Source organism: Dermacentor variabilis, chromosome 4 (genome assembly GCF_050947875.1).
Source record: "Dermacentor variabilis isolate Ectoservices chromosome 4, ASM5094787v1, whole genome shotgun sequence".
Taxonomy (NCBI): Eukaryota; Metazoa; Arthropoda; class Arachnida; order Ixodida; family Ixodidae; genus Dermacentor; species Dermacentor variabilis.
The window spans coordinates 5,949,828-5,968,467 of NC_134571.1; the positions used below are offsets into that span (position 1 = coordinate 5,949,828).

At 51.0% G+C, this 18,640-nt stretch overlaps 1 protein-coding gene across 3 annotated transcripts in view; it reads right to left on the reverse strand.

The window, feature by feature from the left end:
• The window catches only part of LOC142578609 (sushi, von Willebrand factor type A, EGF and pentraxin domain-containing protein 1-like), a 370,493-nt gene that overhangs the window by 120,170 nt on the left and 231,683 nt on the right, over positions 1-18,640 (reverse strand). For all 3 annotated transcript variants that reach the window (XM_075688011.1, XM_075688012.1, XM_075688010.1), the window contains 2 exons: positions 16,342-16,496; positions 9,990-10,266 (listed from right to left, as the gene is read on the reverse strand). In XM_075688011.1, coding sequence (XP_075544126.1) covers positions 9,990-10,266; positions 16,342-16,496 — 432 coding nt within the window. The remainder of the gene's footprint in view (positions 1-9,989; positions 10,267-16,341; positions 16,497-18,640) is intronic.

Genomic DNA, 18,640 nt, shown 5'->3' on the forward strand with positions numbered 1-18,640 from the left:
TGCTAGCCACAGCTGATACGTTGTCGCGCATCACCTACAAGCCACCCACTCTTCTAGACACTATCGAACTTTTTGCACCACAGGTAGTCGGCTGCACGTCGGACGTCTTGCCACTCAGCCCTAAAGACGTGCGACAGGCACAAGAGTCCGATGGCGAGTGCAAAGCCCTCGCTTCCTACTGCCAGAATGGTTGGCCTAAAAAGACCACGATACCACTGCACCTCTCAAAGTACGCCTCGGTGGCAGACGAGCTCTCTGTCTGCGACGGTGTTCTGCTGAAAGGCGCCCGGATAGTGATCCCATCGTCCCTTCGGCCAGCGGTCTTGACGCTGTTGTATGAAGGTCATCAGGGCATCAACAGAACCAAAGCCCTAGCTCGGGAGTCAGTTTGGGGGCCCGGCATCTCGACAGACATCGCCTCTCTCGTTGCCAACTGTGAACAGTGCGCTTCCACCCGCGTGAACTTTGCCGAGCCCCCGCTCTCCACGGCCCTACCGGGACATCCCTGGGAATTCCTTGGAATGGACTTGTTCCACCTCAACGGCCAGACGCTCATCCTGGTGGTGGACTACTACTCAAGGTTCCCTGAGGTGGTGACCCTGAGGAGCACGACAGCTCAGGCAGTCACTGACGCTCTCAAATCCATCTTTGCCCGCCATGGAATCCCGCAAGAAGTCAGCTCAGACAACGGCCCACCGTTCTCGTCGCAAGAGTTCGCGGCGTTTGCAGCGTCATACGGCTTTAACCACAGGACCAGCAGTCCACACTACGCTCAGTCGAACGGAGAGGTGGAGAGGATGGTGCGTACTATCAAGGACCTGTTTCGCAAGTCTAAGGATCCTTACCTGGCTCTGCTCAGCTATAGGGACACTCCAGGAGTCAACGGCTTTAGTCCAGCCGAGCTGTTGATGGGACGTCAACTCAGAACCAGAGTCCCAAAGCAAGGCTCCCAGCTATGTCCTAACTGGCCCCCAATGAAAGAAGTTGTCTCCAAGTATGCGACTTACAAGCAGAAGCAGGCCGACGACTACAACAGGCATCGTGGGGCTCGAGACTTGCCGCCACTCCAAACAGGACAGCGTGTCTGGGTGCGACCTGATCAAGTGCAGGCTACGGTCCTCAGTCCGGGGCAAAGACCAAGAAGCTACGTGGTCGAAACGGAGCGAGGTGCACCCTACAGCGCAACCGGCGTCACCTAGTGCCTTTTGAGCCCAATGCCTCCGGAGAGGAACCACCACCACTGCAGCAAGTTCGCTGTCAGGAACCTCGGCCTGCCAACATCGTGGCATCAACGGTCCCCCTCGGACAGTCTGTGCAACAGTCCCCTGCAGCCAGGGGCCGCGGTGACGGTGTGACACGAACACGTTACGGCCGGCCTATTGTTCCGCCGCGCCGTTTGAACTTGTGAAACTTTTGATGTGTTTGGCTTCCTGAATCTCTCCCGTCTAACCTCCAATGCTTCAAGGGGTCGCCACAGTTCAGCCCCGTTTGTTAGGCTGCCACCAGAGTGTGGCGTCCCCTGTGACCTGTGTGTGTCTGTCTCTATATATGTTCGGGCCCAATAAAGAAGGGGCATTCCCTTTTCGTCCAACCAAGTGGCCGTACATTTCAGTCCGTCCCGGCGTGCTCGTGCCCCGCGCGGCACCAACCACGCGACATAAATGAGCATCTGAAATGCTTACTCGTCGATACCCTTCATTATATGCTTGATTTTATTGCCCTCAGTCATGGATGCATCGACGCGTTTACAGAGATCGATGACATCTTCGATGTAGCTGGTAAAGGTCTCACCAGGCTGCTGAGAGCGCGACTGCAGGCGCTGTTCGGCACGAAGATTTTGAACAGCAGGGCGGCCGAAGACTTCGCTGAACTTTGTCTTGAACACCATCCAGCTTGGAACTTCGCTTTCGTGGTTCCGAAACCACAAGTGGGCAATTCCGGTGAGGTAAAAAGGGACGGTAGTCAGTTTCGTGATGTCATCCCATTTGTTGTTGAGACTGACGCGTTCGTATGATGAGAGCCAGTCATCAACGTCGTGGTCGTCAGTGCCGCCGAAGATGGGAGGGTCCCGCTGACGGAGTGTGCCGGGGCATACGGAGGACTGGGGAACAGGTGGTCGTAAGCTCGTGGCGCTTGCGGTGGTCATGATAGCAGGGAGAGTGCGGCTGTGCAATTCCAAGATGACAGGAGACCCAGCAAACCTCCACTAATTAAGCCAAAGAAGTCCGACACGGCTGTGGATGGCACGATGGACGCGGACGAGAAGACGCAACAGCGTAGGCTTAGCCAGTCACACCGAGCTAGCGTCTAGCCCTAGCCCCACTTCAGGAGCACTGGCGATCCGGCTGCGGAGCTCTGCACCGGCGCAGTTCTTCTTCCTTTCTCTCTCTCTCTCTCTCTCTCTCTCTATATATATATATATATATATATATATATATATATATATATATATATATATATTGACATGCTGACGAGGAAGATGTCAGCTTGGTCGGAAGAAGACGACGCTCTGGACTGCGCGCGCTGTCTACCATCTTGTCAGTCGCCACGATTATTGTAAATATCCTGTAAATATACGTCTGACTTTTTTTAACCCCGTAACATTTTTGGTGGAGGTTGTGGGACCATTATCAAGGCGGATTTACGCAGCGGGCGCTCCTTGGCTGCATCTACAATGCCAGCACAAGGCGAGGATGCTTCGGGCCTGTCAGCAACCACGCCCACCGTCATTCTAGCAGAACCTCGCGTCCCAGGAACCTTTTCTGGCATCGACGACACTGATGTTGACGACTGGCTTCAACTATATGAGCGGGTGAGCTCCAGCAACCACTGGGATCAGACCATCATGCTCGCTAATTTGATATTTTACCTCGCGCGCACGGCACGCGTCTGGTTTCAGACCCCCGAGGAGGAACTTACCAGCTGGGACATATGTAAACAGAAGCTGAAAGATTTGTGTAGCAAGCCTGTTGGACATCAGCGCGCCGCCCAAAAAGACCTCGCTTCGCGTGTCCAGACGTGCACTGAATCCTACCTCACGTACATCCAGGACGTGCTCGCTCGCTGCCGCAAAGTGGATCCGAAGATGTCCGAACCTGATAAAGTTGCATACATCATTAAAGGAGCAGATGATGCCTTCCACATCCTTGTTTTCAAGAATTCTTCCACTGTGCAAGCCATTATTACCGAATGCCGGCGGTTTGAAGAAGCCAAGAGTCGCCGCATTGCCCAGCCATTCCCCCCCTTCCCAGCACGGCTGCTACGTCCACCTGCGAAGACCTCCGCAGTCCGCCCACGCCCGATCGCTCTAATGACGTCCTACATATCATCCGACGTGAAATGGAAGCCGCGTCCCCTGTCACAACCTCAACCCATGGCCCCGACAATTGCCAGATGACCTTCTCACTGATACAGTCCGTCGTGCGCCAGGAATTGGCCAACATTGGCTTGACCTACGTCTGCTCAGTTAATCGACTTGACTACACTCCGTCCAGCGCTCTCATACGCACTCGCAGCCTGAATGTCCCAACGCGGTATCGCAATCCGGCCGAATGGCGCACTCCAGACGACAAGCCGATATGCTTCACTTGTGGCCGTATCGGCCATATTGCACGTCACTGCCGGTATATATATATATATAATGTAACGAAGCAGATAGACGCTAGTGGGTCGAGCGCTCTTGCTAGGCGTCGGCTCTCGTGTTTGGAAGCTGTCACTGGCCTGAGCGTTGACGTTGCACTGCTTCGATCTCTACGAAATAACCACCTTTAGAATTGGTGGAGGTGCGGGGTGACCTCTAGATAATCATCCTGAAACTCCGGTCTCGTACCCTACCATCTACCATGCCCCACGACGCCACCCAGCAAACGCCTGCTCCCGCACCCACTGCGTGTCCCGGTATGCCTCGTCACCGCGGCCCTCCTATCTACACTGGAGCGTACGACACTGACGTTGACGAATGGCCCACGGCGTACGACAGGGTAAGCGCCCGTAACAAGTGGGACGAAGCGGCCAAACTGAGCCATGTTCTGTTCTGCCTCGTTGGTGTGGCCAGCCTGTGGTATAATAATCATGAAGGAGAGCTTCAGACATGGTGCGAATTTAAGACTTCCCTAGACGATGTATTTGGTCGCCCTGCTGTTCGCAAGATGCGTGCCAAGCAGCGTTTGCGAGAACGAGCACAACTGCCAGGTGAAAAATTCACCAGTTACATTGAAGATGTCCTGGCCAGCCTATGCCGGAAAGTCAATTCGACCATGGCGAAGTGTGATCGAATACAAAACATCCCGAAGGGCATAGAACAGGACGCCTTTAACATGTTGCTGGCCGAAAATCCTCGCTGTGTGGCCGAAATCATCACACTGTGCCAGAGCTATGAAGAACTCCGCAGGCAGCGGTCACTGATGCGTCGATCTCTCTCGCGTGACGAACAGCGTTTTCTCGCTGGTTTGGCTGCCATGTCCGACCAGGCAGCTTTGCTCGCAGAAATGAAGGCGTTCGTCCGCGAGGAAGTTGCCCGGCAACTCTCATTGATGGATTTTGCAGAGTCGTAGTCGGTACACGTGCCAACGCCAAGTTTTGCACCTCCGCTTCGCCGTGCCATAGCGCAAGAAATAAACGAGGTTTTGCCTGAGCACCATGCACCAGCACGTTCCTGCGGCTTCGCCTCACAGCTACGCCGAAGTCATGGCCAGGCCCCAACAGAATCCGATGGCTGTGTCACTCAGCTACGCGGAAGTCGTCACACAACCCCAACAACTCCTTCAACGGGGACCTCTCACGTACGCCGAAGTCCTAGCTATGCCCCGACAACAGCCTGCCATGCAATCACGTCACCAGCCGCCCCGTCCAACGCGTCCTCCCAAATGGATGGGACTTGCCGCGGCGACTCGGTGGTGTACAGCAGACAATCAATCTACCGATATGTTTTGCGTGCGGCTACGCAGGCCACGTCGCGCGCCACTGTAGTCACGTGCAGTCGCCTAGCGCTACACCATATGCGCCAAGTCGTATGGTGGGTTCACTGCGCCCATATTACGGCGACGAACCTCGGGCTGCGTCACCACCATTCCGCCGGTCTGCCAACATATGCCGCACACCTTCTCCACGCCGACGCTCCCCCTCACCGATGCGGCCTCGTCCCGTAGCTCGGGAAGAGGAAAACTAATTGTCGCAGTCCATGAGGCAAGGGCGGCGACGCCGTCGAAACGCGAAAGTCCTCAACGTAGCCCGACCAATGTGATAGACGTGTTAGTTGATGGTGTGCGCACATATGCCCTCATGGACACGGAAGCCGCTGCATCAGTTATGGACGAAAAGCTTTGTCGCTTCCTTCGAAAGGTCACGACGTCCCTTGCAGGATTCTCCCTCCGCACAGCAAGAGCACGGCGTATTCATCTGATAGCGGCGTGCATCGCTCGTGTTCTCATGGAAGACGTTGTATACGCCGTCGAATTTATTGTGATTTCATCGTGCTCCCAAGAAGTTATCCTGGAGGGGTCTCTCTCACCCGCCACAATGCCGTCATTCATTGCGCACGGGCCGACCTAGAACTGCCGCCGATCTAAGATATAACGCTTGCCGATAATGCTTCTTTTGCGAACATACTCGACAGGCACGACACCACCGTGCCTCCGAACTCGTCAATGATTGTATCTATGCATTGCAGTAGCCTCGCTGACGCCATCACACTACTTTCTCCATCTGGCCACTTTTATACTCGAAAAGGTCTGCTGCTACTTGTTGCGACAGTGAACGCCAAACAGGGCTCACAGCTATTTTCGTCCGTAGCCCCTTCTCATACCCTGTGATGCTGCTTCAAGGCGAATGTGTTGGCTATCTGGAAACGATTGACGCCGTACAAGTTACGGATGTTCCCGAAGACACGTCCTGCGCCAGTTACAGCACGCTCGGTTCTCTCTCTACGTCCGACCCTTTGCCCACAGGTGTATTCGATTAATATATTATAGATTGTCTCACCTCAGCTCAGCGTTCTCAGCTTCTGTGAATCTTAGTGGAATTTCGTTCTTTTTTTGATGTTGGGGAATCTTCCCTGCGCCGGACGTCTGCTGTCACGCACCATATTGATATTAGCACCCAATTGTCATTGCGGCAACGGCCATATGGCGTCTCTGCCGCAGAACGTCGTGTGATTAATGAGCAAGTGGACGAAATGCTTCGCCGCGAAGTGATCCGACCCTTAAACAGTCCAGGGGGAACCCCTGTCGTTCTTGTTGCCAAAAAAGACAGCTCTGTACTGTTCTGTGTAGACTCTCGGCACCTGAACAAGATCACTCGCAAAGATGTGTACCCGCTACCACGAATAGATGACGCTATCGATAGTCTAAAATGAGCTCAATTCTTTTCATTCCTAGATTTACGCTCCGGCTATTGGCAAGTGCCCATGGCTGACGATGACGGACCGAAGACAGCCTTCGTCACACCCGACGGCTCATACGAATTGAACGTCATTCCGTTTGGACTTTGTAATGCGCCAGCTACCTCTGAACGCATAATGGACACAGTTCTGCGCAGTTTTAAGTAGCAGACGTGGATATATGTTACCTAGATGACGTTATTTTGCCCCTGACTTCACCACGCACCTTAAACGCCTCCGGCATGTTTTGACGTGCCTAACAAACGCTGGCCTACAACTGAACCTAAAGAAGTGCCGAATTGCGGCGCGACAGCTCACGATATTAGGTTACGTCGTCTCGAAGGTTGGAATCCTCCCCGATCCAGCCAAACTTCGTGCCTTCGCCGAATTCCCTAAACCGACGTCCGTGAAAGAACTGCGTAGTTTCGTAGGCATGTGTTCCTATTTCAGGCGCTTCATTCGTAATTTCGCCGGCGTCATATAGCCCCTGATGAACCTCCTTGGAAGCGACGGATTCGTGGTCGTCCAAGTGCGACGAAGCGTTCGTGAAGCTCCGTCGTTTGTTGATGTCTCCTCCAATTTTGCGCCACTGCGACCCAACGGCACCGATTGAGGTACACGCAGATCCCAGCGGTGCTGGCCTCATCACTGTCCTAGCGCAGCACAAACAAGGGTTTCCTGAATATGTGGTGGCATATGCACGCCGTACGCCTACTAAAACCGAGACCAATTACACCGTTACGGAAAAAGAATGCCTGGCGATCATCTGGGCGCTTACTAAGTTCCGGCCCTATGTATATGGTCACCGATTCGATGTCGTCACGGACCACCATGCACTATGCTGGCTGTCGTCACTGCAGGATTCCTCAGGACGTATCGCCCGCTGGACACTTCGCTTGCAGGATTACGATATCCGCCTACTGTACCGCAACGGAAGCCAGCACGCTGACGCTGACGTCCTCTCGCGTTCTTCCTTGCCTGACGACAATGCCTGCTGCCCACTATCCCATCTTCCCGTTTCTTCCATCGACATTGGGACCATCGCTTTCGAGCAGCGCAAGGAGCCGTGGATTGCATCCATCATAGACTTCCTTAGTGGTTCGTCATCGCAGCCAACTACTCGTGCGTTGCGCTGATCCCCTGGTCGAGGCCCTCGGAGGACTCTGGGGAACTCTCCCTGCGCCGCACTATCAAGGAAGTTTACCTCCGTCTCGACAAGCGCCTCTACCCCCCTCATCCATCTCTCACTTCCCTTCTGCGGCACATCCAAATGAATGCACTGGTTACCCCTTCCCGCCTCTTTCTCTGTCGCTCCGACCCCTCCTGTCCCAACTGCCCCTCTACTTATGCGGACCTATCCCATTGCCTATTCTACTGTCCGGCTGCTCAGCAATCAAGTTCCTATTCTCCCCCTTCGCTTTCCATCACCACCTGGCTCGACTGGCTTGGCGCCGAAGGTGAAGAAGAACAGCAACGACTGGCCATCCAGGCGGTCGATATGCTCGGCCTGTAATTTTGGCCTGAATAAAAGTCTTATACTGCTACTACTATACCGTAAGTTATGCAGGATTATTAAACTTCTTTATTCATCATTGTTGGGCACATTGTCTTGCGATTTCTGTACCGCCATAAACACAGCTCTCTGTGTCGGTAGCATCACTCTCTTCTCCTTCCATGTTGAATGCGCACGCCTATTCTCTGGCAAGCGGTTATACAGTCGGCCTCCGCGATAAACACGCGCTTGCGGCGAACGTCAAAAGATGACGCATAGCGCGCGGCAGTGGCCACCTGCGCCCACTCCAAATACGCTTACGGAGCGAATTCCGACATACGCCGGCTCGCGCGAAGCGCGGTATTGACTAGCGTAGTGAAGCTTTTCGCTTCAAAATGCAGTTGTTCTCAGTATGCTTAATATTCTGCGGCGGCTGCATTACCTCGCACATCGCCAACTGTTGTTATTCAGTCGGAAACGCAGCACTATATATTCTGTTTTCCACTGTGAACAATTATGTGCGAAGATACAGCTTCTATATCGCACTTTTCGTGATTGTTAGGATGTGTTGCCTGTTTTACTGAAAACTGAAATAGCGGCCTGTAGAGGACGTATCATTTCTTGCTTACTTCGATCTGCCTATTTTACTGAAAATTGAAATAGCGCCCTGTAGAGGAGCTATCATCGTGCGTCAGTCAGGTACAATGAGTGCAAGCCCTGAAAAAATTAGTGGCAAGTATACAAGTGGTAGTGCAGGTGATGAGCGCTCGCTAGTCCACATTGCGTTTTTTTTTTTAAGTTTTAAGGCGAAAGCCTTTAGATCTATGTTTCAAGGTTGCGCTGTGAACAGAAAACATCACGTGACTGAAGGCAGACCCAGAGGCGACCCAAATCATGTCCACCCTGTATAAGAGAATGATTAGCCAAGTTAATTAATGACTCATTCGTGATTGAATTAAGGTGGATTAGGGAGGATTAGAGTGTATTCAGACGGATTAGGGTGGATTAGGGTTGATTAAGGAGTATTAAAATAGATTATGATGAATTAGGGTGCATGAACAAGGATTAGGGAAGATTAAGCTGGACGAATAAGGATTAAGGTCGATTAGGGTTGATAAAGGTGGATTAAGACCAATTAGGGTGGATTAGGGTTTATGAAAGTAGATTAGAGTGTACTAGGGAGTATTAGGCACGATTAAGGTGGATTCACGTACGTGAATGAGGATTAAGATGTATATAAGGACGATTAAGGTGTATTAAGGTGGATCACGGTGGATTAAAGTGAATTAGGGCTGATGAACGAGTATTAAGAATAATTAGGGCAGATTAAGGTAGATTAGCGTGTATTGAGGATTAAGGTGCATGAACAAGGATTCCGGAGGAGTAGGGTGGATAACGGAGGATTAAGGTTGTAAAGTCTACGGTAATAAACCCTAATCCATACTAATCCATCGTGACCTTAATCGACCTTAATCCCCCTTAATGCACCTCAATCCATCTTAATTCACCATAATCCGCCTTCATCGGCCTTAATCCACCCTAATCCTCCTTAATACACCTTAATTCTCCTTAATAGACCCTAATCGTCCTTCATTCACTCTAATCCACCTTCATCAACTTTAATTCACCTAATCCCCATTAATGCACCTTAATCCTCTTTAATCCACCCTAATCCGTCAGTCACTTCAATACACCCTAGCCCACCACAATCCTCCTTAATGCACCTTTATCAACCTTCATCCAGCCTAATCCACCTTCATACACCTTAATCCATCCTAATCCTGCTTGATGCACCTAATCACCCTAATCCGTCTTCATTCACTTTAATCCACCATATTCCTCCCTAACACACCTTAATACACCCCTTAACGCACCTTAAACAAACTTTAAGAAAATATCGCTTCGCCAGTGCAATGGAACGGAGGAGGACCCCCGGCTGTTCGACATGTTTAGGTGGTGTGCGCCGTTTCCGCTCTGCGGTTGCCTATACGTATGCGCGTTCTGACCGTAATTTACGTTTCGTACTATTTGTCTCGTTTCAGCCGACCAATATTTGCCAGTGTATTAACCGACTAGGGGACCTGCGACTTCTTCACGCTTGGAAAAAGGAGACGCCCTCACCGGCCGCGCACGTGGCGCCCTCGTAGAGCCCGCTGCAGTGGCAGCTGAACGAGCGGCGGCCGCCCGCGCAGGTGCCGCCGTTGAGGCACGGCTGCGAGGCGCACTCGTCCGCGTCTCGGTCGCACAGGTCGCCCTCGTAGCCTGGCGCGCAGGCGCACTCGAACGAGTCGGTGGCGACGCACGTGCCGCTGTTGGCGCACGGGTTGGGCGAGCAGGCGCGCTGCACGAGTTCGCACCGTTCGCCCGTGAAGCCCTTCGGACAGCAGCAGCGGAAGCCCTGCGGGTCCGTCTCTGTGAGGATTCGTCTCAAAACCGCACAGGTCGGCGTTAATGTTGGTCGATCTAGAATACGGCTCTCGGTTTTGACAAGGTACTACCATTTTTAAAACCGCTAAGGAAACAAATGAGCACTCACAGGACATTTTCGAGCCCTCATTTTTTGCGGTAAATGAAGGTCGAATACTCCGCCCCAAAATCAACTTGCAGTGCTGAAAAAAATACGACAGAAATAATCTGACAATGACTGCCGATGGTACTGCAATAACCATTCCTGTAATGTAGCGACACGCGGTATTTCTCAAGTAACAATTATTTAGCATCGATAGAGGTCATTGTGAAGCTTCCGCTGCTTCGACTGTATGCGACATACTCTGGTATCATGCTGCTTTGTAATGAGACTCGCTTGCCAAGGCAACGCATGAGCATGACGCCGACACTGTGAAAACAATCGAATTGCGAAGAAACAATGACGTCGAGAAAACGACAAAGGCTGTATGACGACAGTTAGATGACGATTCCTAAATGATGACGATGACCTGACGGTAATGGGATGGCGACTAGGGGTATATAACGACGGTGCCGTGATGACGACGATGGCACAACCACGATTGTATGACAGCGAGGCATGGTACCCGGCAAATGCAGGACCTCTTAAAAACGTCTCAAAACGGCTATAAACGGGTATAGACGTCTTGCTCTACTGAAACAATGAAAATAGATGTTGCATAAAAAACCTAGGTGCCTGAAATACAAGAGTATATATTTATCTGCGGTAACAGGACACTACTGGTGTCACAGAGTCTATTTTGGTAAGCGCATTCAGAATGTGTGACTCAGGAGCTTTTGTAGATGTTTTGTCTCAGAGTGCGCGAAATGCCAAACCGCACGGTAAAAGTACGGTGACCATCAGCGCTAACGAACAAAAGAAGCCATGGACAAAACGACCTCCCAAAAGCAAGATAAGTTGGCAGCGCCGGAGCTTAACCTTATGAACAATCAAGGGTAAGATGTTGTTTCATCCCAGGGCTCGCACATGACGCTTCGAAACAATAGGGTACCTCGATGCCCACCTTCCTGGCATCTAGCCACCCTATTCTAAATCATTCTTCCATGCTCAAGCAGCAGGGGCTGACAGCAGAAGCGAAACGCCGGTGGCACACTGCGCCATTGCGCTGCAATTACATTATTAGTGTCGGCGGTAGTGAAGTAGACAGGCACCTCGTTCAGTACTGGCAATATTGGAGAAAGGGGCAGGAATTAAAAAAAAAGCGACCGCTGGCGCATGCGATGATCACGGATTCGGTTCGGTACGTTATGCAAGTTGTGTGCCCCCCTCTCCCGTCCTCAGCTGTTCTGTACATTCATTAGGTATTAAGTGGTTTCATCTAGCTTTGCTTATGTTGTCTACCATCTGCATAAGTTCTTCGTGAAACAGGCTGTATTGCGCGTTTTCGCCATGGTTTTCGCCGGCTGCTCACTACTACACGTTGGTGTGATCTGCGCTCGACACTTCTGTTGTGCTCGAAGCCTCTTTGTGCGTCTCCCGTTCGGATTGCACATTTTATGGGAAGTGGAATTCTTGACTTTTCGTTAGTAGCGTCGGACTTCTAGCTGCTGTTTTTTTAATTAAAACGTTAACGACGACAATTATTGGCGGTCGGGCTCGTCTGCCCTGCTGCTTTTGCTATCTGCAATTTTGTACGAGGATTCCGCTTGTTTAGAGTTAACGTAACACGAAACAACCAAAGGGAGCGAATTGAACAAGACACGATGGCTATAATCATGAACCAGACTGAATTCGCCCTATTATGTGTCAATTTGTTCTTGCAAGTTACAGCGTTATGCGCACGTGTGCATGCGTGTTCCAGCGCGCGCGCTTCATAGGGAAAGAAAACAAAAATTACTCGCACATTTATTTGGGTCGTACCATGTCGAATGCATTGTTCATTGAAGTAAACATTGCACTGTTGCTTTGATACAATAAGCTGCAAGCTTGCAGTAGGTGCCTCATCTGTGATTGCAGTCGGAAACTGCTAGTCGTTTATTAATGAATGACTGCGTTTTACATCGTCTGTAATTGCAAATGCGTTTAAACTGACTCCATGCTCTGTTATTTCGTCCTCTTCCTGTATAGACGGCTCGTGTAACCGATCTTGTCTGTTGGTGCTACCACAATGACGGGGCCTCATCGTTATGATCGGCGTAAGTCAGTGCATTGTACCCTCTCTGGTACTCGCAGTGCCTTATATATCGGTTCAGACCAGGAATCACTTTATGGGAAAATTGCTAGTTAAGACATATCTACAAACGGGAACATATTGCGCTGATCCCTAATAAACTGCCACCATTATAGTTTTTCAGCACCTCTGTGTAAGCGACGGTTTACTACTGCTGCTGTACCTTGTTTCCCGAAGCTTTAAGCACTTAAAAGCTGTAAGTAGTCTATACATTGCACGAACTCACAAATGAACTCTGTTGCGTCACCATTTGCTAGTAATCCATGATGAAAAAGTCGCCAGAACAACCGACGTTGTATATGGTTTTCCTCATGCACAAATGTGTTCGAGTCAGCAAGCAACAGTTGTGTGTTTTAATATGTTCTGCGTGATCTAGGTTCTTCTTTAGAGTAAATTACTGTACAACCTCACCAAGGTGCCTAATATGAGTTCTTTACGCGTACTGCAGTATGTGTGCTTTGGTGCTACGAACAATAGAACATGGGCCAGGGCTTCCGCACAAGAACGAGCTTTGATTAGGTCTACCTTCATCGCCACTCATTTAGCGCCTTCAGAATAAAGCTCCTCAGGTAGGTTGTGAAGAGCATTTTTACTCGTGAGGGTATATGCTCTCACTTTGAAGGTGCACGATGCGGGTGTATGAAGCTAGGCGATAAAGGTTGGCACAGCGCAAAGAATGAGGTGAGGCAGCCGAGGTTTAGAGGGACATAGCAATGCTGACCACGCGTTGCGCGTACGGAGCGGGGGTCCACGCCCCTACGCATCCGGGCGGCAACCACGTGTATCTTGTTTTGAGCGCTGAGATGAGCCCGCGTGGTGTCGAGTTACAACTTGCAGTGCGCGCCGTAGAGAGAGGCGCGGTGGGCATGCGGAGATCGCGTTCGGAGAACGTCGTCTTAAGAACACTGAGTCCGGATGCCACCAACGGTTATGTTTTTCCACGAGGAAAAACCTTGAAGGAGACTGCAGTACGCGATGTTGGGACACCAGCGCCCGAGCCCCCTGCTGACTAGAAACGCCACTGAGGTTCGAGATGGCCTCAATAAATCGTACATGCCTGGCCTGTTTGCTGAGGCCGTCACTGACCACGCGGAAATAGGAGGAGGAGACGAAGTTGTGGGAAGAGGGAAAACAGGGTTGTATTCCAATGCATTTACTTTTGAGAGTAAGGCCACCTCTTTAGGTTGTGGCTTAAGCAGACTTTCAACTCTCATTGACAACTGCTTCTCTGGGATGGGCTAATGGTCCTACCGCCCTTTTTCTTTGTCTCTTTCACCTATAACAATCGAGACGAGGTGCTTGTTCCCCAGTCTAGACTGTAACTACTAAACCTGATAGACCAGTAAGACTCCGTACGATGCAACGCTAGTCTGGGCCGTAACCACTTAGTGGTAGAACAGTGAGACTCGGTTGGTCGTATGTAGTGACAGTTGTGCTAGGTTCTAACTTAAGAGAAAGTAGAAGAGTAAAGCGCTGTTTACTTGTTTGTTTTGCATCAGTGTTCTTTTGCTAACTCTGCATTTGACTGTGTAAATATTTTCGCTGCAATATATCAAGTTTTGTTACCTCCAACCTGCCTCCTGCTTCATCAACGCCGATAATAACCTTGAAGAGACTTTGGTCGACTTCAAGGAGAAGAGAACAAACCTAACTAGGTGGTTAGGTTAGACGGCCCCAACAAACACGGAATGATGCAAGAGATGGTAGATTAAAGTTGTTGCCCAGTGACAGCTTTCTTGGCAATCTAGGCTTGCAAGGCACGTCCCGTAGGCATCTCGCAAAGTACGGCAACCCTTCCCAGACCGAGCGTCATCTGCTACAGCACGTGGCGGCGGCACGCAAAAGACAATCCTAGCTGCCCGAGCAAGGGATATATAATAAAGAAATCATAACTATGTGGGCGCAATTCTGAGAAAACTTGGCATCAGCTGTTTTGTTGAATTTATCAGTGCGCAGCCAACAGTGCCCACTTTGACAAGTATGTGTGCGTGGGGAGGGGGAGGTGCATGCCTTCCCTTCGTACGTGCCTACACACTGGAAAATACGCCTATGATAACAGGGTGCCACGCCCGCTCAGACAAAGATAAACACATCTCACTCGATGACCACGAGCAATTGCTGTAACAACGCTGGTGTGAAGAGTGCTGGCAGCGAGAAACGAACAATTCATGCTCGTGTGTCGGGTGTCCGTGTGCGGAAGAGGAGTCTGTGATTAGAGCCTGTTGTGTGATGTAGGCTGTGGCTGTGCCGTTCAGGTAAACACTGCGAAGGGATGGTGCTGAGTCAGTGTAGCAGGGTTGTGTTCTCCGGCTGAGCGCCCAGTAGATGTATGAGGAGCCTGAGTCGTGCACGACGGTGGCCTCCGGCGCGCTCTGTGTGCATGTGCTTGAATTTGGATAGAACAACCAGAACGTTTTAAATGTATGTGAGGACAGTACGCTGTGCAGTCCCTTGTAGGGTGTCTGGGACGTGGTATAGACGCCTGCCTAGGAGGTGGACGCCGGCGGGAGTCAGCAGCAGCCGTTGTTGGCTGACCCACTGTGCCTCCAGATGCTCGACGAGGGTGTTTTTTGCGCCGGGGGGTAGAAGGCATTCTGTTGAGGTGAAATGAGCAAACCCTAGCACGATCTTGACAGCCAGGACAGTGTTCACATGCACCGTCTGTCCTTCAGCGAGTCTGTGAAAGGGAAGACGCTATGTCAACCGGCTGACTAAGCAAGCCTCCGTGAGCCGGAGCAGATCACGCTCCTTCATACCCGTGCGGCGTTTACTGACTCGTCGGAGCATGTGGATTATCTTCACCGCCTCCCGTCTGAGAAGATATATTGTGTGGTTCGCGCATGCGTTTGCCTGTATATGGTTTCCCAGCATCCTCGATCGCGGGACTTGAGGGAAATGGGTGCCTTTGATGGCAACAGTGATGGATGGGGGGGGGGGGGTTCGACTGCTAGGCCACCGGAGTACGTAAGAAATCCCTATGACAAAGATAGCGTCACGATGATGGAATGACGAGCGTCGGATGACAAAGCTATTGCGACGACAATGGCACAACCACGACGGCATGACGCTGACGGTGTGGCAACGGATGCGTGATAGCGACTGTCTCGCGATGACGGTATGTCAGAGGCGCCATAATCACGATATAATGACGACAGTACGATTATAAGAGAACGACCAAAAAAAATGGTCCTCAATGTAACGACGGAGGCGGCATGAGGACAATAGGATGATATTACTGCAGTGATGACAATTATAGTTTGACCACGTGTCGACCACGGCATGACGAGAGTCAGATGATAAAGCTGGAATCAAGACTATACAACGACCATGACGGTATACTTAGTACCCCAAGCTATTACACAACTTGGGACATTGGATCGGGGTGCAAAGCGTGACGACGACGTCATGATGAGAGTAAGGTCATGAAGGTGGAATGACGACGATGGGACTACCGCGACGGTATCACGACTAGAGCGCATACCTAGTGGCCCAAGCAAGTCAATAACTTGGACAACGGCGTCAGCGAAAGAGGACGGACGGACGGACATAGCTACATAAAGCTACATATAAAGCTACATAAGTTTGCGTATACCCAAAATGATACCCAAAATGCGCGGGCAAAATTCAGTGCACTCGACGCATGGTTTTGTACAGCTGTGAGAACAGCGGTGCCTTTAGCAGCAGGAGCGTTGCGTCCCCAGAGGAAAAGGGTGAACCATTAGAAGGTAATAATAATAATAATAATAATAATAATAATAATAATAATAATAATAATAATAATAATAATAATAATAATAATAATAATAATAATTGTCCTCTTTGTCGCTGCCGCTTACCGCGAAGCTCTCGAAGCAGGATCCGCCGTTCCGACAAGGCATCATGGCGCAGTGGTGGAAGGCCGCCTCGCAGCGCTTGCCAGTGAAGCCCCCAGCGCAGTGGCAGGTGAACTCGTTTACGCCATCAATGCACGTGGCGCCGTTCAAGCAGGGAGCTGCAAACGAACGCGCAACAATATCGGAATGTTCACGAAAGGACTGCTGGCACGATTCAGTCTCATTCAGCAGCAGCTCCCGCAAGATCAACTTGTCGCGTGCACAGTACATCTAAACAGCGCTCCTGTTTTTCAAATGGAATCCATGAGCAGGGGGGGTATCCTGTAAGAGTCCACCTAGTGGACTGTCCATTTCGGCCGCTGCTGATTGGATGCAGCTGTACGAGCCAGGAGGAGACGAGCGGCCCCAGCCAATCAGCAGCGGCCGAAATGGGCAGTCCGCTCGGTGGACTCCCACGGAATACTTCCCCAGTTGCAGTGTTTCACGGGCGCGCGTTCGGCGCGCTCAATTTCAATGCCGCCATCAGTTTTGCCAAGCCACTTTCCCGGATGTGCGGCGTATGCTGCTAAAGTGACGCTGTGTGCGCAAGTCGTGCAAGCCGCATACACACCGAGTGTAGACTACCACAAAAATTTCACCGATGATTACGATACTCTCTAACGCGAAATTTGAGCACAGCTCTATGTTTGTTTTCATCTCGCCATAGACTCAGGCATCGCAACAACAACCACCGACCCGCCGTGGTTGCTCAGTGGCGGTGTTAGGCTGCTGAGCACGAGGTCGCGGGATCGAATCCCAGCTACGGCGGCCGCATTTCGATGGCGGCGAAATGCGAAAACACCCGTGTACTTAGATTTAGGTGCACGTTAAAGAACCCCAGGTGGTCGAAATTTCCGGAGTCCTCCACTACGGCGTGCCTCATAATCAGAAGGTGGTTTTGGCCCGTAAAACCCCATAATAATAATAAAAAAAGCAACCACCGCACCGGCTGGCAGAGCCCCGCCGCGCGGCGCAATACTAACATGTGTACTAGTTTATCTTTCTGCGTTGACCGCCTTTTCACCGGTTACATATGTTACACGTTATCGCTCAGCGCAAGATGCGACTTCATTTTTCGGAAGTTTCTCGAATTATATCGATAGTTCTGTCTGTGTCACCAAACGCTGTGCAATATTATTGCATGCGCGACGCGAATTGTGTAGTACTTTCTCGAAGACACGCGGCCACCAGCAAGTATTCGGAAATCTTCGATGACTCGCGTGTAAAAGCTGACGTGCTTGACCCGCTCATCAGATTTCGACGATCACCTACTATGCTAACCGCTACCGTGCTTTTGGTGTCGCTTGCTCTTGTGGGCACAGGTTAGCCCAGCGAAGACCTAGTTCTGTGATCCTTAGCCTTTGCTTCTGTGTTGTTCCCCGCCACTGCAACGTGACAATACTGTACAAACCGGAGACAGTTTGCGCTTCCCAGCACTGCGGAATACCCAACCCTAATCATTACCAGGAAAAACTTGGGGCGAACGCTGCGCGACACGATGAACTTCCTGGTGCTTTCTAACGCGACAGCGTTGAAGACCCCTCATCGCAGAAAGTCTATTGTCGGTGTCGGCGGCGCCGTCTGTCAGAGAAAAATAATCTCGAACGACGCATCGCGATCTACGCAGGCTCTCCGGTTGGCGCATAGGCGTTACTGAAATAAAGCGTACGTCCTGTCGTCCTTCATGTCCTTGTCAAGCTCCAGCGCTATGACTTCAATTGATGCAACGAACCAACTAGCCTAAAAATCTGTACTCCTGTAATAATTGAATTTCTCAAAGTAGAATACGTCAGTAAATTCGTAAACTATGGCCTAAACACTACCTACTCACATGATAAGGTCGGATTCTAATTTGAATATACGAGAAAACATAATTCTGTTACACGGAAAGTCAAACACCTTCTGCAGCTGCCGTTTGAGGTCTGCCCTAGCGGCAGCGGCGTGTTCCGATCGCTCCCTTCCGATACCATCCAGACGAAACTCCCCTCCGCGCAACCACGGCAGTGGCGGCGCCCGCAGCGCATGTAAACGAACAAGGCAGCTCGTCTTCGTGCGTAGCATTTGCCGCCAGCCTGTGCAGGTAAACGTTTACGTTAGCCGCATTTGTAGGCAAGCGTCAGGAGCACTCGGGGTCTTTGAATGCTACAGCGTTCCACGCCTAAAGGCGAAGCTTAAGCGTCCTTCGATTTTTTTTTACGACCGCTCGGCAGGAGCCGCCATTGCCGCTAAAGAAGGCGAGCTTTCTGGTTACTTTTTTTACCCT